Source organism: Mobula birostris, chromosome 19 (assembly GCF_030028105.1).
Source record: "Mobula birostris isolate sMobBir1 chromosome 19, sMobBir1.hap1, whole genome shotgun sequence".
In the NCBI taxonomy this organism is placed as follows: domain Eukaryota; kingdom Metazoa; phylum Chordata; class Chondrichthyes; order Myliobatiformes; family Myliobatidae; genus Mobula; species Mobula birostris.
This window is the reverse complement of record NC_092388.1, coordinates 35,229,214-35,251,764: the sequence shown is the minus strand read 5'-3', so window position 1 is coordinate 35,251,764 and position 22,551 is coordinate 35,229,214. Positions and strand designations below refer to the sequence as shown.

The 22,551-nt window shown below is 40.1% G+C and overlaps 1 protein-coding gene across 19 annotated transcripts in view; it reads left to right on the top strand.

Moving 5' to 3' along the window:
• Window positions 1–22,551, top strand: part of fhod3b (formin homology 2 domain containing 3b) — a 580,851-nt gene that overhangs the window by 504,549 nt on the left and 53,751 nt on the right. For all 19 annotated transcript variants that reach the window (XM_072283418.1, XM_072283417.1, XM_072283413.1 and 16 more), the window contains one exon: window positions 16,599–16,757. In XM_072283418.1, coding sequence (XP_072139519.1) covers window positions 16,599–16,757 — 159 coding nt within the window. The remainder of the gene's footprint in view (window positions 1–16,598; window positions 16,758–22,551) is intronic.

Here is a 22,551-nt window from a genome sequence, read left to right as displayed (position 1 = left end):
ATAATTTGGAACATGTGGGGGAAAAAATGGGTGGAGATGGCTTCTGGAGTCATTTTCAAAACGAAAGTTTAAAATCTGACTTTAGAGGGGGGTCCTGGGATTTATTGGATAACTCTTTAAAGGGGTCAGGGCAGGTACAATGGGCTGAAGAACCACCTGCATTGTATGCTTGAATAACTTGTAAAACAGCAGTTGCCTTGCAGCACCTGTTCTCGAGCAAGTTATTTTAATGCAATGTACAGGCACCAGACTGGAGTTGCATTGCCAAGGATTTATTGTTCAGAAGTCTGTTTAAAAATAGAGAGCTGCTTTGCACTTTTGGAGCTCTGTGTCTGAAACATGGGCACACACCCTTCCAGCACTGCAGATCTTTAAGGAAGGTTTGGATTTCTCTAGTATCTTTCAGAAGCACTTTCCACTAGCTGCAGAAAGTTTTTGAAGGGCAACCATTGTTATATTGTCAAAGATACTGTGGGTAAATTGCACACAGCAGGATCCTGCAAGCTACAGCATGGTAAAAGTCAAGTAATTGCTTTTACAGGAAATGGCAAATGCACATTGAACAGAATAAAATGATAATCCCCCTGTGAAATAATGCAATGAGTTTGTTTATGATCACTTGAAAGAACAAACAAGATATTAATTTAACATCTCCTGTTTAAGTAAATCTACTTGTAAACCCAGGTTATATCTGTTGAAGATACAAGAGACTACAGATGCTAGAAATCTGGAGTGATACACCAAGGAGCTGAAGGAACTCAGTGGATCTGGCAGCACTTATAGAGGGAAATGGATACTCATCATTTCAAGTCATAGAATCCCAACTCAAAACATCAGTTGTACATTTCCTTCCATAGGTGCTGCCTGATTCACTGAGTTCCTCCAGTTCCTCGGTATCTGTTGAATTTATTTTTAAACTAGATGCAAAAGTACTGCTCCAATGTGCAATTTCCACATCAGTGGTGCATCATTTCAGTGGTCATTTCCTCCAAAACACCATGTGGAGTCCTGATCAAGTTACCCTGAGATGATACTTACTTTGCAATCCAGGACAACTAGGTTTAAAACCACTGTTTACTGGTAATTCCTTTAAAACATCCCATGTGTGTCTTTTGGGTCTCCACTTTCCAGCTTCCTCCCATTCCCCCTTTATTCTTGACTCCTTCCATAACATAAGCCTTGTCCCTTGCTTCTTTTGCTCCTGGTACTTTTACTCAACCATACTAGGGCCAAGCCCTAGTATGGAGATGGCTACTTGTCACTACCTCAGCTACCCATTTTCCTCCAAAAAGCTTGCACCTCAGCCACATAGCACTGAAACTTCCATTCCACTCACCCAGTTCGAGTTGCAATCCTTATGTTAGGTAACTTTCAACTTCTTACTTATTGACAAACTCCCAAGCTCCAATTCTTAGCCTATTCCCAATGGTAACCCTCTTCCCCATTGTCTTTTCTTCCCTAACCTCCCCCCCCCCCCCCACCACTCAACCAAATGCCTCGAGACAGAGATGGAAAACCCATTTTGTGGTCATAGAAGCTTTGGATCTTGGTGCTCAGAAATTTCCAGTAGCAAACCTGCAATAGCAACCATCCAAATCACTCAAATGGATGTACTAGGTTTTTCAGACAATCATCAGCTTTTGAGATGGGTTTCTGAGAGGTGCCTGTTAAACGGTTTGTCCCATATGGTCAATAAATCCATAAGATTATAAAATATATAAGAGCGGAATTATACCACTCAGCCCATTGAGTCTGCTTTGCCATTCAATCATGGCTGATTTTTTTTCCTCAATTCCATTCCCCTCATTCCCCTGTCTTTTCTCCATAACCCTTAACCCCTTTATAAATCAAGAATCTGCTTGAAATACACCCAATGATTTCCCCTTCAAAGCCATATATGACAAAAAAAAGTTAGAGATTTACTATTGTCTGCCTGAAGAAATTCCTCTTCATCTCAGTTCTAAAGGGATGTTTCTTTACTCTAAGGTTGTACCCTCAAATCTGAGACTCTCCTCCTAATGGAATCATCTTCTTTACATCCACTCTAGTCAGGCCTTTTAGTATTCAACCAACAAATCGTTGGGAGCTTGCCGGCCCACAAGATCAAATGGTTTACCTCCTTAATGAAAGAAAAATAAACAGAAAAATCCGAGATGAAATGTGAATTAGCTCGTGAATTCTGGATCAAAGAAGGTATAGAGAAAGACTTTCAAAGGGGCAAAGGGGATTGGAAGATACGAAGAAACCAACAGGAGAAATGTCATGAATGAGCTCATGCTTTCTCGTTCTGCAAAGGAGATTGATCTGCATACATTAATAGTTTTCAAATCATTTAGCATAGTGGTTGTCATTAAATCTCTCTGGGTCAAAATCCTGGAACTCTTTCTCTACCTGCATAGTGGTATACCAACACCTCAAGGGGTGCAGTGGTTCAAGAAGGTAGCTCACCATCACCTCAAGGGCAACTAAAGATGGGAAATTAAATGGTGGCTTACATCCCCCTGAGTGAATAAGTGAAGCTTCCTTTCAAATGATTAGTGCACAATTAATGTGCAAATCCATGAAATTAAAAAGATAATAAGGAATTGTATTTTTTATGAAACCATCAGTGGAGCAGGATAAATTGACCAGCAATTTGTTTATTGACAATTGATAGATATCTCTCCTTCATCAAAAGTTGCTGACCATTTTATTTTTTAATTACTGTTAGTGACTTTCATGTACAGTTACATTTTTTAGCAAGATTTGAACAAAAGGTCGACAAGGTCATTCTGTGAGATTTCCTGCCTGGGAATTTATAATCAACTGCCATTTCAACAAGAGCAGTTAACTGTGTTAATGTTTTTCAATTTTTATTATTAAATCTATAGCAATGTCTTTACTCTTTAATATCATTCTTTTTTGCATGAATCGATAAAATGAATGTTTGCCCAACAGTTGGACTGCATAGTGCTGGAAATGAAAATAAATCACATGTGCGACTATTACTGGATCAAATTACATCAGTTGGGAATTCAACAAGGCATTTGCAGTCATGACTCACTTCTGTAACCATAATGTGATTTCCATATCAGAGACACTACGATGATGCAATGCCCAGTGCAAAGCTCTTTTGTCGAGCACTACCGGGACAATGTAGTTTTAAAACCCCAGCCTTGTACCCCACAGTATCCAAGTTGCAAATACTGCACAGCTGATGCCAGTAATTCACTGCTTCAAGGCTTATGACCCAGCCATAGGCCTGATGAGATCTGAGGTCAACTTCTTGAGTCTACTCGGAAGAGAAGACTTGACTGCGCCTCTTGATTGTGCCTAGTCATTTGCAATCAAGATTTTGAACCCCAGATCTTGATTGCAGCTGAATATTGAGAGGATGATGACCCAAATTGTTTTGTCCCACAGCTCCTGTGCTATGATAGTACATATCTTAGATTTAGTTTATTTATTCCAGTAACAAAACTGAGATATAACAGTTTTGTTAATAATTGAGGAATAATATTTTAATGATAAAATTGATCTATTCAGTTCTTCCATTCTGAAATATTATTTTGTCACTTTAAAAAAATGAAGTACAATAAATAACAAATCCAGAATATTGGTCACAAATTAGTATTTTGACACTTGGTTGCAATTTCTATTCTGATAAGGAATGGCTGCTATATTTCTGGAGATTAGATATTGAAGGATGTTGATGAATCTATTCTTTCTTCCTATTCTGCATTTATTTATACTTAATGTGACTCTATGGGGGGGGCGGGGGGGGAGACAACTCTTTCAGTAAGTTTGAAAGTATGTCATCATATGTTTTTAGAAGCATCCTGTCTTTGGACAGTACATTTAAGTCACATTTGGTTCACCTTTCCATTGCACTGATGTTCGTCCATTTGTGTTCTGTTCTGTCACTGACAAAATCGTGCTCTTTAGTTTGAAATGAAGGCAGATAATGCTGGGAAATAATCAGCAGGTCAAACAACAACTATGGAGAGTGAGAGATGCAGTATTATCATAGACACAGATTCGGCAGTTGCTGGAAATCAATATTAACATTTCAGGTTGATGAGCTTTCATCACATTTTAGTTTTGCTTTATTCTTTAATCAGTTTTGGTCTGATCAAAATTTTGATCTATTTTACAAAAGCTGTTACGGGACTTTTTTTTAGTTGCAGTGAGCACAACATTTTGTTTAACTTTTCTAATTCAAACTATAGTACATTGTTAACAACAGGAATTCTGCAGATGCTGGAAATTCAAGCAACACACATCAAAGTTGCTGGTGAACGCAGCAGGCCAGGCAGCACCTCTTCCTAGAGATGCTGCCTGGCCTGCTGCGTTCACCAGCAACTTCGATGTGTGTTGCTATAGTACATTGCTTTTTAATTTGGAAAATTTACGAGTTTAGGCCATCATCTTTGTAAAGCCGCATGATACAGTTGCTTAAATTTATACCTTGATCTCCTCACTAGCCAAACAGCAGGGAATAATTAACCTTTCCTGTGCTCAACCTGAATGCTTCAATCATAATTCTGTAGCTCTTGCCAGTGAAGCCACATCCCATGAATAAACTTCAATAACGAACAGATTTTAAAATAAGCTTGAAAAATACTTGATTACAAAGGGAAGCAGCCTTTTTTGGGAAGGATAGAGAGAAACTGTATGGAAAGGCATAGAAGCAAATGTAACTATTAACCAATAACTTGCTTGAAGGTATAATTTTCAAAGTTTTGTCAAGTTTCCTTTGCACAGATGGAAACAATTTTATGTCAGTAACAGCCTTTTAACAATGAGTTGTACAAATTATAGTTATAAAAATGTCCATTACTGATAACTTTACTGCATCAGTCAGTTAAAATAAAACAAAAATTAACACTATTAATGAAAAGACTTCTAATGATTTCTTAACATGGGGTTGTTCTTTGTTTCTTCATAATTCATCTGGTACAATTTTGAATGATCCAACATCTGCATTTTAATTATAGGCATCAGAGATTCCCGAGCTCTGAGAGAGAAAGAATTTGCTACTCCTCTGAACAGGCACATCCATAATCATTGCCAATAACAAAAATGAAGGATCATCGTTAAGTTTTACCTTCAGCATATCTAAATTGTAGGGGGAAAAATGATAAACTGGTTCCGTATGCAACAAAGAATTGCTGTTAGTAAACTTAAACCACTGTTAGCACATCTGACTGACTGAAATGCTGGCAGCATTTTCAAAGGTGGCTTCAATAAACCTAACACAGATGGGAAAAATCCTGTGGCTTATTGTGTTTAGGTAGGGATTGAATGTACAGAATTGACCTAACGAAGATTTTAAAATAACAATTCAATTGTTTCTTCTTTAAGATTACTGGGAATCTGCCTTCAAAATAAAAAGTTGTAATTCAGAACAAAGTTAACAAACCTCAAATCAAGCTTATAATGCAAATTCAAATTCATCAGTACTTAAGTTACTATTTTGCCATAGCTTCATACCGCATGGAAACATGTCCTTTGGCCCATCTTGTCCATGCCAGCAGAATTGCCCAGTGAGCTGGTTCCATCTGTCCACAATTTTGCATTGGATGTTATCCCAGTCTCCTGATATGACCAAGATCCAGTTTATAAAATTTTGATGTTAAAACTTGTCTTTACGCTTGCCCCTTCCTTTTACTAAGAGTTAGCTTTTAAAACCTCCAGGATCTCTGATCTCCTACAATTCTAGTTTCTTATACAAAGCAATCTATTGACCAACTTCAATTCATTCAGAATGCTGCTGCTAGACTTTTAATAAAAACCAGGATGAGGGAAAAATATCACTCTGGTCCTAGCTACTGTGCATTGGCTTCTTTTATCTTTCTAAATTGATTTCAAACTTCCCTTGTTTTTAATGCTGTCAATGATCTAGGACTGGAGTACACCACAGAATCATTTTTATTTTATAATCCTGCTCAAGCTCTCAGGTCTTCATCCTCCAGTCTCTTAAATTTAAGCAAGCTCCCTCAAAAGATCAGGTTTTTTGAGCCATGCACCTAAATTGTGGAATTCAATATCTTAAAAAAAAGCTATAAGAGATGCAGACTCAGTTGACACTTTTAAATGCTACCTCACAGCCTATTTATTTAACCTTTCTTTTAATGAGCATCTTTTTGTCTTTTATTTTCTTTTTTAAATTTTTAAAGTTTTATTTTCATGTTTGCACTTTTCCCCCATTGTAAAACACTTTGAATTACATTATTTGTGTGAAAATTGCTCTATAAATAAGACTATTAAATCTTGTTTGAATGTTTCCTGGGATTGATGGTTGTACTACTAATTATTTGCCTTTTCATTAACTAATTTAATCTGTTCTTTTAAACACCTGTCTCTTAGCCCCACTTCGCTATGATGATTGTACATTCTAGTATCAATTATTTGGCGACTATAAAGTATATCACTTCTGTGAAATATCTTCCATCAAATTGTATATTAAAGATACAACATCAGTGAGTACAGAGAGAGTTTGCAATCCTTGGTAAATGTTAAGATCTGTCTTCAGTTGATGGCATCTGTGTTGAAATGTAAAGCTTGCTGTCTGATACAGTCATGCTTAATTTTATCCAATAGGGTTTTATACACAAAAAAAAAACAGCTTTAAAAAAAAAAACTTCAATTTTGAAATATATCCCTGGCACACTTTGAATCCTTGTAACAGAATTGCAGCAAAATATTTTGGAGGAATATTATTGTGGATGTCTATTGTGAAAACACTAGAATGGGATTAAGTCACTAACCTAATCTTAAATATAATTCCATGCCAGCTTCGCCACCTATTGTTATTTGGTAACTTTGCTCCATTTCAAGGACTGAGTCTGGATGACAAGGATGATGTTAGATCAGGTGATAGAGTAGCTGGTGAAAAGGTAGATGCAATGTGCAGAGGAACTGTGAGAAAGAATAGGCAGTGGGTAAAGAATAAATGCAGTCAGTTAGATGAGTTGAAATGTGTTTAATATGAGAAGTATTAAGAACAAAAGTGATGACCTTTGAGCATGGATCAGTACTTGGAGTTTCAATGTTGTGGCCATTAGAGACCTGATGTTGCAAGAGCAGGATTAATAACCATCATGGAGAAATCATCTAATGAGTCTGTGTAGGTGAGAGACAGCAAAAGGAAAGAACAATCTCTCTATGGGAAGTATTCTTGAGCACCAGGGTGCTGAAGAGCAGATAAGTAGGCAAATTTTGGAAAGGTGCCAAAATAACAGGGTTGTTGTAACGGGAACTTCAACTTCCCTAATATTGATTGTCATCTCCTTAGTGCAAAAGTTTTGGATGGGGTAGAATTTGTTAGGTGTGTCCAGGAAGGATTTCTGACTCAAGTATAGAAAGGCTGACTCGAGGAGAGGCAATACTGGATCTGATGCTAGGCAATAAACCAGGTCGGATATCAGATTGTTTAGTGGGAGACCATTTCGGAGACAGTGACCCTAACCTTAACTATAGCCTTGAAGAGGGATAGGAGTAGATGGTATGGGAAGGTACTTAAGACCATATGACATAGTAGAATTAGGCCATTGGCCCATCGAGTCTGCCTGCCATTCAATCATGACTGATCCTTTTTTCCCTACCTCAACCCCATTCCCCGGCCTTCTCTGAATGAAGAACCTATCAATCTCTGCCTTAAATACACCCAACAACCTGGTTTCCACAGCTGCCAGTGACAGCAAATTCCACAAATTCATCACACTCTGGCTGAAGAAATTTCTCCACATCTGTTTTAAATGGGCATCTCTCTATCCAGAGGCTGTGCCCTCTTGTCCTAGTCTCCCCCAGCATGAGAAACATCCTTTCCACATCTACTCTGTCTAGGCCTTTCAACATTCCAAAGGTTTCAATGAGATCCTCCATCATCCTTCTGAATTCCAGCGAGGACAGACCCAGAGCCATCAAATGTTCCTCGTATGATAACCCTTTCATTCCTGGAATCATCCTTGTGAACCATCTCTGGACACTCTCCAATGTCAGCACATCTTTTCTTAGATGAGGAGCCCAAAACTGATCACCATACTCAAAGTGAGACCTCACCAGTGCTTTATAAAGCCTCAGCATCCCATCCCTGCTCTTGTATTCTAAACTTCTTAAAATGAATGCTAATATTTCCTTCCTCCCCACCGACTCAACCTGCAAGTTAGCCTTCAGGTATTCTGCACGAGGACTCCCAAGTCCCTTTGCATCTCAGATTTTTGGATTTTCTCCCTGTTTAGAAAATAGTCTGTACATTTATTTCTACTCCCAAAGTGCATGACCATACATTTTTCAACATTGTAATTCGTTTGCCACTTTCTGGCCCATTCTCCTAATCTGACTCAGTCCTTCTGCAGCCTACCTAATTGGGGAAGGGGAAATTGTGATGCTACTAGGCAGGAACTGGACTACTTAAATTGGGACCAGATGTACTCAGGGAAATACACAACAGAAGTGTGGACATTCCAGGGGGGTTCTGGATAGGTTTGTCCCAATAAGGCAGGGAAAAGATGGTAGGATGAAGGAACCGTGGTTGACAAGAAATGTGGAACATCTAGTCAAGTGGAAGAAGGAAGTTTACTTAAGGTTTAGAAAGCAAGAATCAGATAAGGCTCTAGAGAGTTACAAGGTAGCCAGAAAGGAGCTGAAGAACGGACAGAAGAGAGCTAGAAGGGGGGATGTGAAGGCCTTGGTGAGTAGGATTAGAGATTAGCAGAGTGAGGATAGGACCATTCAGAGATAGTAGAGGAAAGTCATTAATGAATACTTTTGCTTCAGCATTCAACAGTGATAGGGAACTTAATGTATTGTATATGAGTACAGCATAAAGCAGGTTAATATGTTAGAATATGTCGATGTTAAGATAGAACTTTTGAAAAACATTAGGATAGTTAAGTCCTCAGGGACAGACAGAATATACCCCAGGTTACCATGGGAAGCATGGGGGAGAGATTGCTGTGCCTTTGCAGTGATTATTGCATTCTCACTGGCCAAAGGAGTAGTGCCAAATGGTTGGATATAATAAATGGTTACTCCATTGTTCAAAAAAGGGAGTAGGGATAATCTGGAGATTATGGAATATGAGTGTTTGGAGAAGCATAGTCTGATTAATGATAGTCAGTATAGCTTTGAGAAGGACAAGTCATGCCTCACGAGCCTGATTAAATTCTTTGAGGAAGTTACAGTGCACATTGATGAAGATAGAGCAGTAGATGTGATACATATGGATTTTAGTAAGGCATTTGATAAGGTTTCCCACAGTAGGCTCATTCAGGTTAGGAGCCACGGGATCTAGGGAAACTTGGCTGTGTGAATTCAGAATTGGCTTGCCCATAGAAAGTAGAAACTGGTCGTAGATGGACTGTATTCTACCTGATGGTTGGTGACCAGTGGTGTTCTCCATGGATCTGTTCTGAGACCCCTGCTCTTCATGATTTTTATAAATGTCTTAGATGAGGAGATGGAATGATGGGTTAGTAAATTTGCAGATAACATGAAGGTTGGTAGAGTAGTGGATAGTGTATAGGGTGCTGGAGGTTCCAGTGGGATATTGACAGATTGCAGAGCTGGGCTGAGAAGTGGCAGATGGAGTTCAACATGGAAAAGTGTGCAGTGATTAATTTTGCAAGGTAAATTTGAAGACAGAATATGGGTTTAATGATAGGATACTTAGTGGTGTGGAGGAAGAGAGGGATATTGGGGTCTGTGCCCATAGATCCTTCAGAATTGCTGTACAAGTTGATAGGGTAGTTAAGGCGTATGTTGTATTGGCCTTCATTAGTCAAGAGAATCAGTGCAAGATCTGTGAGGTATTGTTGCAGCTCTATAAAACCCTAGTTAGACCACTCTTGGAATATTGAGCTCAGTTCTGCTTGCTTCATTGTAGGAAGGATTTGGAAGCTTTAGAGATGGTGCAGAAGAGATTTATCAGGATGCTGCCTGTACTAGGGGTATGTCTAATGAAGATAGCTTGAGGGAGCTAAGGTTTTGGATTGAGGAAGGATGAAAGGAGACTGAATTCGGATGTACAAAATGATAAGAAGCATAGATAGAGTGGATAGCCAGCGAGTTTTCTTCACAGGTTGGAAATGACTAATACAAAAGGACATAATTTTCAGGTGATTGGAGGAAACGATAAGGGAGTATGTCAGAGGTAAGTTCTTTACACCGGATGTGGTGTATGCTCTGCCAGAGGTGGTAGATACTTAAAGGACTTAAAAAAAATTCTTAGATAGGCATATGGATGATAGAAAAAAGGTTTATGTAAGAGGGAAGGTTTAGATTCATTTTTTTATTGGTTAGAAGGTCAGGACAACATCGTGGGCCAAAGGGCCTGTACTGTGCTGTTATGTTCTATAGCAGAGATGTTGTCAAGGGTGACTTCAACTTTACTAATATTGAATGGCACCCGCTCAGTATAAAAGGTTTAGATGGGACAGAATTTGTTAGGAGTGTCCAGAAGGACTACTGACACCATGTGTGGGCAGGCCAAATGGAGGAGTGGCCATACTGGATCAGGTACTAGGCAATGAACTTGGTCAGGTGACAGACTTCTCAGTGGGCAAGCAATTTGGAGATAGTTACCACAGCTTCCTGACTCTTGGCAAAGTCGTGGACAAAGATAAAAGCAGACGACATGGAGAAGTATTTAATTGGGGGAGGGCTAATTATGATGGTCTTTAGGAGGACTTTGGGAGTGCAAAATTGGGAATAGATGTTCTCAGAATTGCTACCATTTGCAAGTGGTTACGGATAGGTTTGTCCCACAGAGACAGGAAAAAGATGGTAGGGTGAAGAGACCATGGTTAACAAGAGAGCTGGAGCATTCAGCCAAGAGGAAGAAGGAATCACACTTAAGGTTTAGGTAGAAAAAATCAGACTTTACTGTTAAGAGTACTCAGTTGCCAAGAAGGAACTGAAGAATGGACTTAGGAGAGCTAGAAGCAGGCATAAGATGGCCTTAGTGAATAGGACAAACCCTAAGAGGTTCTACGTGAAGAACAGGAGGTTGACTGGAGTGAAGGTAACACACACAAAATGCTGGAGGAACTCAGCAGGTCAGGCAGCATTGATAGAAATGAATAAACGGTAGATCTCTTGAGCTGAACCATTTATCAGGACAGGAGAGGAAGGGGGAAGTCTTCAGAATAGGAAGGCGAGGGAAGAGGGAGGAAGGTGATAGTAGGTGAAGCTGGGTGGGGGATGAATTAAGAAGCTGGTAGGTGATAATTGGAAAGGGCAAGGGGCTTGAAAAAGGAATCTGATAGGAAAGGAGTGTGATCATGAGAGAAAGGGGAAGAGGAGGGGTACCGGGTGAGGTGATAGATGGGTGAGGAGAAGAGGTTAGAGATCAGAGTGTAGAAATGAAGAAGAGGGAAGGGGAAGTGTGACAGGACAAAATTACCACAAACTGGAGTAATTGATGTTCATGCCATCAGGTTGGAATATGAGGTATTGCTTCTCCAATCTGAGAGTGCCTCATCATGGCAGAAGAGGAGGGCATGGCGTGCCTCGCTTGGCTGATTGATTTTGTTGGAGGTGGTGGTAGGACAAATTAACCAAGGTAGTGTGGTGGCTGCGGTGTATATGGATTACAGTAAGTTGCTTGACAACATTTCACATGGTAGCCTCATCCAGAAAATTATGAGACATGGGATCCATGGAACTTGGCTACATGGATTCAGAATTGGTTTGCCCATGGAAAGCAGAGGATGGTAGTAGATGGAGTGTAATCTACTTGGAAATGGATGACAGTGGCGTTCCACAGCGATATGCTGGGGACCCTACTGTTTGTAATTTTCTAAATGACTCGGAAGAGAAAGTGGAAAGATGTTAGTAAGTTTGCAGATGACATGAAGGCTGATGATGATGAGGATAGTGCAAAGGGGCAAAGGGCTTGAAAAAGGAATCTGATCAGTAAGGAGTGTGGATCATGAGAGAAAGGGGAAGAGGAGTTGATAGGTGGGTGAGGAGAAGAGGTAAGAGATCAGAGTGTAGAAATAAAGACGAGGGAAGTGTGACAGGACAAAATTACCCTTGATGTATGTAGGTTACAGTGGGATTTAGATAGGATGCAGAGCTGGGAGGAAAAGTGGCAGATGGAGTTCAATCCAAAAAAGTGTGAAATAATACACTTTGGAAGATCAAACTTGAAAATAGATTACAAGGTTAATGGCAGGATTCTTAACCAGTAGGGAGGATCAGAAGGATCTTGGAGTCCAGGTCCACAGATCCCTCAAAGTTGCTGTGCAAGTTGATAAAGTTATTCAGAAGGCATACCGTGTGTCCTCCTTTGTTCGTTGAAGGATTGAGTTCAAGAGCTGCAAGATAATGTTGCAGCTTTATATTAAAAATGGTTAGAACATACTTAAGAGTGTATGTTCAGTTCTGGTCACCTCATTATCAGAAAGATGTGGAAGATTTAGAGAGGATTTGGAGGCGGTTTATTAAGGTGCTGTCTGGATTCGAAAGCATGTTATATGAGGAAAGGTTGAGTATGCTAGAGCTTTTATCTTTGGAACAAACAAGGATGAGCGATGGCTTGATAGAGATGTATAAGGTTATGAGAGATACAGAGTAGACAGCCAGTGTCTATTTCCCAGGGCAGCAATGGCTAACACCAAAGGACATTATTTTGAGCTGAGTGAAGGAAAGAGGTTTTATACTGAAGTTGTAGGTAACTGCTGGGTGTGATAATAGTTGCTAATACAATAGAGACATTTAAAGACTTTAGGGATGGGTACATGGATGTAAGAAAAATGGAGTGTTATGGGTTATGAAGGAGGGAAAGGTTAGATTGTTAATGGAGTAGCTATACATAGGTAAGCACAGCATCATGTTTTCAATTCATCCGTTGTTTCTTGTCAACCAAGCCAATTTCTTCCGTTCGATAAATCTTCAAGCTATTTAGCACAGCTGGGTTTGGCTTTGTTAAAGATATTGCATATTGCTTCACTGAATCCAAACCAATGTATCATTAATAATCAGTATCAAGACCTATTCCGTCAGAGTAAGCTGATGATTTATATCGTTGAATAATAGTGAATTAAATATTATTCTGATCATAGTTGCAGTTTGCCTCTGCCCATCTAACTCTTGGGTTTGCAGCATTTGTATTATCTTGTCAATGACAATGCTCAGGAACTCAAATCTCCTTTCAGTTAACTTGTGCTGCTTCCAGTTTAGTTTATTGCATTCTGTACTCACAATATTGTATCATCCACATTGGGGAAAAACTGTATGTAGACTGGGTAACCACTATGAGCTCAAATCATGCATCACTTTAATTCTCCACCCCATTCTGCCTCAAACCTTGGTCTTTGGTCTCCTTTCACCATTCTAACAAAGCTTAACATAATCTCAGGAAACAAAATTTGCTATTCTCAGGCTCCTGTAGATACTTGAATATACATCTTGTATGCTTAAAGTGAATGCTATCTCATAATCTTTCTCGTGGCCTTTGCACCTTGTTGACTAACTGCATTGCACTTTGTAACTGTAGCCATTTATTTTACATTGTGTTATTCTTTTTTGTTTTGTACTACCTTGACATACTTATGTTTGTAATGATCTGTCTGGAAGGCATGCAAACAAAGCTCTTCACCCAGTTTCAATCCATGTGACAATAATAAACCAATTGTCAATACTCAACGTTGACTCCAAGAAATTCAGCACCTTCTGAGATGAATCTCTCATCTTACAAGAGGATAGAAATATAATGCATTTAATTATTTTTGCTGCATCCTTCTGCACCTAGTCCACCTGCACCTTTTGCTATTCTCCAGCCTGTCTTGCTCTCTTACAACTGCCTGGTTCAATCCCATCATGTCATTCAATCCACAGCTTGTCTCATTCAATCTCAGCATGTTTCAGTTCTAACTTTTCCCTGCTTTGATGAATGGCTTGAAATATTAATGTTATTCCTTTGTTCATTCTTCTCACTTCATAAGTACTACCTGAACTATTGAGAGTTTCCAGCAGTTTCTGTTTCTGTTTAAAGTTCCCAGTATTTTAGTTCTGAAATGTAATCAGTTCTTAATGAGTGCTTTTTATGTACACTGTTTGATTTAAGTGATCTCTGCCAGTGTTTGAGCATACAGGGTTCTTTGTACTTTCTATCTGTATTATACATATTTCACCATCGTTTTTCTTTTGTCTTCAAATGCATTACTGAGTTGTGTTTCATAAGCTACATCAGTGCCCGATCTGTGCATTTTCACGTATTGTACCAAACCCTCTGTGTTTCTATGATAACGTTGCTTTGAACTTGCTTGTATCACAAGATGGTAAGTATATCCTGGTAGGAATTCTGTTTGTGTTATGTCTAAACAATGATTCTGTCCTGGCCATTGTAAATGTTAGACACCTAGACGATCCTGGCAGCGGTGTTTGCATTGGATAAGTGTTTAGATCAATCCCAGCTTGAATTATACACGATTGAAGACATACAATGGGAGACCACATTGAAGATACATTCAGTAAAATGTTGGCCCAAGCTATGAGGATACCCTTTTATTTGAACTTGGGTAGTATCCTGACTATATCGTAATGGTGTGATTTTTTTACACGGGGCGGGGGCAGCAGCTAGATGAAGTATGATATAACTAGGCACTAAAATGGTGTCCCTATTTCCATAAGTGTACAATAAAAGCCACCTTTTCTAAGTAGATCCAGACATGGGCATTAGGAGCACATTTACCATAATGTGAGAAGCATTTAGCACAAGTACAAATACATTGGTGCCCAAGCAGGATATGTACTATTAAAATATAGCTCAAGGGCACCAGACCAAGGCACTTAGAATGCTGGAGTCACTTGGTGCAAGCTGAAAGCAGTAACTGGATAGTGCTCCTTGCTGTGCAGATTAATGGAGAGTGGCATAGTGTTTATTTTCGCTCACAGGCTTGCCTGATTAGGTGCAGGTATCTGACAGATAAAAGAAGGCACTCACCGGTAGGCATTTATTTTATAGATGTCAACAAGTAGAAATTTTTACAGATAGTAGGTAGTGTGGAGATTTGGTGTCCACAGAGATTTAGATTAATTGTAGGGGGAAAATAGGTTTTGAAGGAGGGGAAATGCACTCAGTGGCCATTTTATTAGGTACAGGAGCTACCTAATAAAGTAACTACTGTGTGTATGTTCATGGTCTTCTGCTGCTGGAACCCATCTACTTCAAGGTTTGATGTGTTGTGCATTTGCAGATGCTCTTCTGCACATCACTGTTGTAATGCATAGTTATTTGAGTTAACTGTAGCCTTCCTGTCAGTTTGAATCAGCCTGGCCATCATTCTTTTCTGATCTCTCTCAATGGCAAGGCATTTTTACCCACAAAACTGCCACTCATTGAAAGTTTTTAGTTCTTCACACCATTCTCTGCAAAGTATTTCAGATTTCAGATCTGCTGCCTTACTCCTATTTCAGTGTAGTATATGACAAGCTCTCAGTCTGGTTGGTCTTCTGTGTAATATTGGCTTTTATATATTAATTAAAATAATGTTTTCTTTTCATTAAGGTCATGATATCCCTGTAGCTTGAGCATTTTTATTTTAAGAGACAACAGTAATTGGGATAGTCTTAAATAGATACCAGAAGCTATTTTATAGAGAAGAAAATGAAATTGCTGTGAAGTCGTGTGGCTGTACTTGAGACATTTTTATTGGCTGGTTATACCATGACATTGACAAAAGTTAGGTTACAGAGCATTGTGCTTGCCTGCCGCTTCGAATAAATTTTAAAACATGTAGAACTGAAAGGTTGAGAGTGAAAAACACAAAATCCCTTTTGAGAGAAGTATCAACAAACAATTCAAGACTCTTGAAGGTGGTTCCCTGTAATTTCTGCAGGAAGTTGAATACATGGTCAAATTGTCACCTTTGTGTAATTTGATGTTTATGTTGTTGAGATGTGAATGTACACACTCAACTATTCGTGTAATCAATTTCATGAAAAACTTGTTTGACTTTATGTATAAAGCATATAATTTGATTTTAGCACTCAAGCAATGAACATTTTAATATAAAGTACAATCAAAATCAGAAATCTTATTTCTGTTAATTTTATTTATGTCAGTATGAAAACGGGTTATAAGCAAAATTATATAGTCTGTAGTTAATCCAGGATCATACCCATTGATGCCCTCAGCACAAATTATATTACCTGGAGTTTGCAGTGGGAGTGAATTTGTCTTGGGTGAGATGATGCATATTATCATTCTTGAAGACTCATTTTGAGCACATACAGAATCGGACATCTGGCTCTCTCTTTAGCCCCACTCTGTTCCTACCTATGAATGTGGTTTGTAATGATTTATGTCTTTAAAAAATGCCCATGTGGGAATATGGACTTGGGAAATAGCACATTTCAATTCATTCAGCATTCTGTTTCTGGATCTGCACAAAATCTCAGTTGAAGAGAAGCTCCCAAGAATAGTAGACATTTCCTTTAATTTGAATTCTTTTCATTGGCTTGGAAGGAGGAGAATGAGGATACCTTTCCCTAGGTTAGAGTATTGATGTGATGTAGCATGTTCAGATGCATTCTGAAAACTTCATTATTTTGACACATAGATTATGTTCTGTGTGAGTGTAATTTCAGTATCTGTGTTCTCTTGTCAGAAAGCTGCTGCAGATGGGAAGAGACAAGAAATCATTGTGTTAGACTCAAAGCGAAGCAATGCCATTAACATTGGACTGACTGTATTACCTCCTCCAAGAACAATCAAGACTGCAATTCTTAACTTTGATGAATATGCATTGAACAAAGAAGGAATAGAGGTGAGAGTTCCGGTTTGACTTGCATTTCCATGCAGTAAATTAAGGTAATGATCATTTGCACATACAGTCAATCTAGCGATATATATTAGTTTTCTTACATAGTAGAGTTAAAACTTTTAAACTAAATAGTATAACACCATGGTACAATAATGCACTTTAAACAACTTTTTATAATACTGATTACATTGCAAATATATGCTGGTACTTATATATTGTATTTACACACATTTCATTCCATATCCGTACTTTAACCTCTAATTTTTATTTTTTATACAGTTCTTTATAATTGTTGAATGTTGTTCTTTGTTGCATGTCACGCCTTGACCAACACAGCACGGCAAATTCCTAATACATCTAAATGTATGCGTTGAATAAAGTTGTTCCTTGATCCTTAATAAGGCTAAATAACATCAGCCTGTGACAAATTAAAGCTAGATTTCCGGTGCATTCTTGGCATCCCAGTGTTGTTGCATGCTGCGGCAGAAGTTCAAAGTTATGGGAATCCAGGTGGAATTTAGGAATCAAGTTAATCCAGGTCAGGGATACTCCAGTTTGACTGTAACTCAAACAAGGAAGAGAATGTATTCTGGGCCCATTATTTAGTGCAGGTACAGGTGGAGATGTCTGTTTGTTTTACTATGTAACACTAGTGTAGAATTGTCTGCACCAGAAGCATTGCAGTAGTTCACAAAGGTAACTCACCCTCACCTTCTCAGGACAATTAGAAATGAGCAATAGATGTTGACGTTTCTAGTGATACCTGCATCTTAAGAGATGACCACAGTTACTTTTTGTTCAACTTTGTGATGAATGGCAAAGATAGGAAGTGCAACACTATGGTCTTTTCATTACTAAGTATCAGCATTATATCCAATATTCTATTGTTTTTATTGAAATATGCAAGCTGAGATCGCCACAGTGAGTGTTAAAGAATTATCGGTGGGGATATGAGTGCTGAAGGATGGTGTTTATTCTTTTTAATGTAGGCAGGAGTCTTGTTTTTTTTTGCTCTCTTTTGACATTAAAAACTTTGCTACAATTTGAAGTGTGAATCACAGTATAAGCAAATAAAAGGCTTTTCCCTCCAACCGTAATTCATCAGTTTAACTTCTTACAGTTATAGCTTCATACGTGTGGTGAAAGGAATCATCAAGTTAATTGGTTTAAGGTATTAACTTTCCTAGAGCATCACCTTATCTCAAGCAGCATTTGCTGCCAGTAGAAACTGAATCTTTGTGTAACAGCTGTGATGCTTGGAAAAATTTCAGAGGAATTGCTTTTAGATGCTTATTTTATTATGAAAAAGGTTCAGACAAATATTAAATAAGTGTAGCCGTAATTGTGACTCACATGGACTAATAACTTATTTAAATCTGTAGCATTTTCTGTAACAAGAGTAAGAAAGCAATGAGGGATTTATTCATATCTCTGTCCTAATCTAGTTGGTTCCAACATGCCTGATCTTAGAGGCATGTGACATGGAAACAGATCCTTCAGACAACTGAATTTGTACTGACCATCAAGCACATATTTACACTAATAGTATTTGTATTTTCTCCACATTCCCATTAACGCGTCTCAGATTTTACTACCACCCAAATCCTCGTGGCAATTTGTAGTGGCATTTTTAACCTACCAACCTACACTTGCCACAGATGGCACGGAGCCCAGGATTGAATCAGATTACTGGCACTATGAGGTGTGCTACTGTTCTAATTGGTTGAACTTTGCAACCTTCACTCAGAAAATATTTTTTAAATTTAAAGATTAACTGTGATTTTTTAAAAAATCTGCAAACATGACCAATCAAAGGGCTAAATTTTCCTGTGCAGGCTATATTGTAAAACAGCTTCTAAAGAGAGGGTTTATTATTTTGTTAATCTGTTACACAGAAGACAGTTTCCCCATTATCCATTTGACCTTTTATCCTTCCTTCTCTGGGTTGAATGTGTAAATTAATAGCAGTTTTATCATTCTGTCAAATGTAATCTTCTTCACTCCACTTATAGGCTTCATTGTGATTTTCCAAACTAGCTTTGTAAAGAATTTTCTGGAAAGGACAAAGCATAAACTGGTTATAACACAACAGTTAATATAACATTATGCTGTCACCACAGCAGATCATGTTTTTGAGATATCAGTTTATTACAATTACCTCTAACTTCACCGTTGTGGTATACCATCCAAGAAAAGCTAAATTTAAAAAAATGTGGAATATTTTCGGGAATGTATTCAGCAGTTGGGGGCAGAACCAAAAGAAGGTCAAATCAGATATTGGAAATTAGAAGCAGATGCTAGATCAGTGGAAACATGGGCCTTGTGAATCAGCTTCTGTGGATCGAGATACGGAGTTCAGATGTAAGATACATCATCCTCAAACTCTTAATGGGCATATCTGGGCTGCAGGAAAATTAATGAGGCGTTTCAATGTTAACTCTTTCATTTCTAAACCTGCTCAAAAGGAATTTAGGAAGGATTTTTGATTTTAATCATATTTTGTAGAGGAGTACGAGAAAGGTCAAATTACTTTCACCTCTGCTTTGGTGATTAGTAGAACTTGTGAAATAGGCTTGACTGCAAGTTAAAGTGGATGGGCATGGGAAAAGCATTAAAAGTAGTGGAATTAATTTGTAATATAAATAAAAATCCAACCACTAAACATAAACACAAAATAATCTGCAGATGCTGTTGTCAAAGGAACACTCACAATGCGCTGGAGGAACTCAGCAGGTCAGTCAGCATCAGTTGAAAAGATTAGTCGACGTTTCAGGCCGAAACCCTTCGTCAGGACTGAAGGAAGAACTTTGGGGAAGGTTTGAAAAATGCTGGTAGTTGGGAAAAAAAACAGTAATTTTTAAGACAAAGGACCGAAACCCCTCAGACCTCAATTTCTCAGGCCTTCGGCAGGCCGAAGACCCATCCGCCTCTGATTCTGACCCTGACTGGAACCACCGCCTCCAGAAAAGGAGAACCAGCCCCCGGCGAGCCATGAACTCACTCGCTTCTAACTCCGACCTCAGTTCTGGGGCCCTGCAGGATACAGTCTCTGCCACGCCAAGTTTAGGATCCAGCTCCTACGGAGGTCCCAAAACTCTCCAAACCGGAACCGCTCTTACTGCCACTGGGTCCCACTGCCTATCCTATTCCCCCACTACCCTCTTTCCTCCCATCGACTCCCAAACATCCCTCTACCCCTCATCGTCCATCCATTCCTCTGATTCCTCATCCTCCCCTAACTCTGCTCTCCCTAAACATCCCAACCCCTCTTCTCCCTCCTGAGACCTCCCACTCTTCACCCTCCTCCAACCCCAGCCCCAACCATCGCCATGTCTTCACCATCCCCTCTGACCTTCCCCTCTCTGAGGCAGAACGTTCTGTCCTTAGCAAGGGCCTCAGTTTTGTCCCCCTCCGTCCACACCTCAGTGCGTTCCATGCTTCCTGCACCCATGCTGAGCTCGTCAATTTCATCGACTTTACTTCAAACTTCCACCCAGCCCTCAAATTCACTTGGTCTATCTCAGACACTTCTCTCCCCTTTCTCGATGTCTCGATCTCCATCTCTGGAGACAGACTGTCCACTGACATCTTCTACAAGCCCACTGACTCTCATAACTACCTCAACTATACCTCTTCCCACCCTGCCTCATGCAAAAATGCAATTCCCTGTTCTCAGTTCCTCTGTCTCCGCCGCATCTGCTCCCAGGATGAGGCTTTCCATTCCAGGACATCTCAAATGTCCTCTTTCTTTAAGGATCGTGGTTTCCCTTCTACGGTGATCAATGATGCCCTCACCCGCATCTCCTCCATTTCCTGCACTTCGGCCCTCATCCTATCTTCCCGCCACCACAACAGGGACAGAGTTCCCCTTGTCCTTACCTACCACCCCACCAGCCTCCGGATCCAGCACATTATCCTCCGCAACTTCCGCCACCTTCAACAGGACCCCACCACTAAGCGCATCTTTCCCTCTCCACCCCTCTCCACTTTCCACAGGGATCGATCCCTCCGCGACTCACTTATCCGCACATCCATCCCCACGGATCTCCCACCCGGCACTTATCCCTGTAAGCGTAAGTGCTACACCTGTCCCTACACCTCCTCTCTTGCCACCATTCAGGGCTCCAAACAGTCCTTCCAGGTGAGGCAACACTTAACTTGCGAATCTGTTGGGGTCATCTATTGCACCCGGTGCGGCCTCCTCTACATCGGTGAAACCTGACACAGATTGGGGACCACTTCGTCGAGCACCTCCTCTCCGTCCGCCACAACAGACAGGATCTCCTGGTAGCTACCCACTTCAACTCTGCTTCCCATTCCCATTCAGATATGTCCATACATGGCCTCCTGTACTGCCATGATGAGGCTAAACTCAGGTTGGAGGAGCAACACCTTATATACCGTCTAGGTAGTCTCCAGCCCCTTGGTATGAACATAGAATTCTCCAACTTCTGGTAATTCCCTCCCCCTCCCTTTCTCTATCCCTATTTTGCATCACCTCCCTCATAGTTCCACCTCCTACTATTTTTCTCCTGCCAATCACCTCCCTGCTTCCCCTCCCCCACCCCTTTGTCTTAAAAATTACTGTTTTTTTCAACTACCAGCATTCTTCAAACCCTCCCCAAAGTTCTTCCTTCAGTCCTGACGAAGGGTTTCGGCCCGAAACGTCGACTAATCTTTTCAACTGATGCTGACTGACCTGCTGAGTTCCTCCAGCGCATTGTGAGTGTTCCAACCACTAAACATACCTTCTTTCACTCTCCTCCCCCTCCCCCCCCCCACATGCCCCCACTTTCCTCAGGAATCTCTCCCTCCACGATTCTCCTCTTGTCCATTTGTCCCTGTTCGTACACCTCCTCGCTCACTTTCATTCAAAGCCCCAAACAGTCCTTCCAGGTGAGGCAACACTTCACCTGCAAACCTGCTAGGGTTGTCTGTGTGTGGTGTTCCCAATGCAGCCTTCTCTACATTGGTGAGGCCCATCATAAATTGGGGGACGGTGTTGTCAAGCACCTCCGCACTATCTGCACAAGCTGGGCTTCCTGGTGGCCAAACATTTTAATTCCGATTCACATTCCAATATGTTGCTCCATCGCTTCCTCTTGTGCCAAGATGAGGCCACCCTCAGGGTTGAGGAGCAACACCTTTATATTCCATCTGCATAGTCTCCAAACTGATGGCATGAATATAGCTATTTTGATTAATAAATTCCATCCCTTCCCATTCTGACCTTTTACCTCTTCTCACCTGTCTATTACTTCCCCTGGGTCACCACCTCCTTCCCTTTTCCTTTGGTCCACTCTTCTCTCCTATCAGATTCCTTCCTCTCCAGCCCTTGACCTTTCCCACCCACCCGGCTTCACCTATCACATACCAGCAAACCTCCTTCCTCGCTCCCCACCTTTTTATTCTCGCCTTTTCCCCTTTTCTTTCTCAGTCCCGAAGAAGGGTATCACCCTGAAACATCAACTATCTGTTCGTTTCCATAGATGCTACCTGATCTGCTGAGTTCCTCCAGCTTTACGTGTGTGTGTTGCTTTGGACTTCCAGCATCTGCAAACTTTCTCATGTTTACAAATAATTTTTTAGTCCTTAAGATGCTATTTGCTGTTGTTAGTTTAGTCTTTTATTCTGCATTCAACAGCCTTGAAATGTGGACATCTCATATAAATTGTTGCATAAATTCACTCCCTCTTCCCACCCACTCTCTGCTCAAACCTTGCAAGGATATGAAAACAAGTGCACTAAAAACAATGCTCCCAATTTTTATGGACTTTACTCCTCAGTGATACTGATA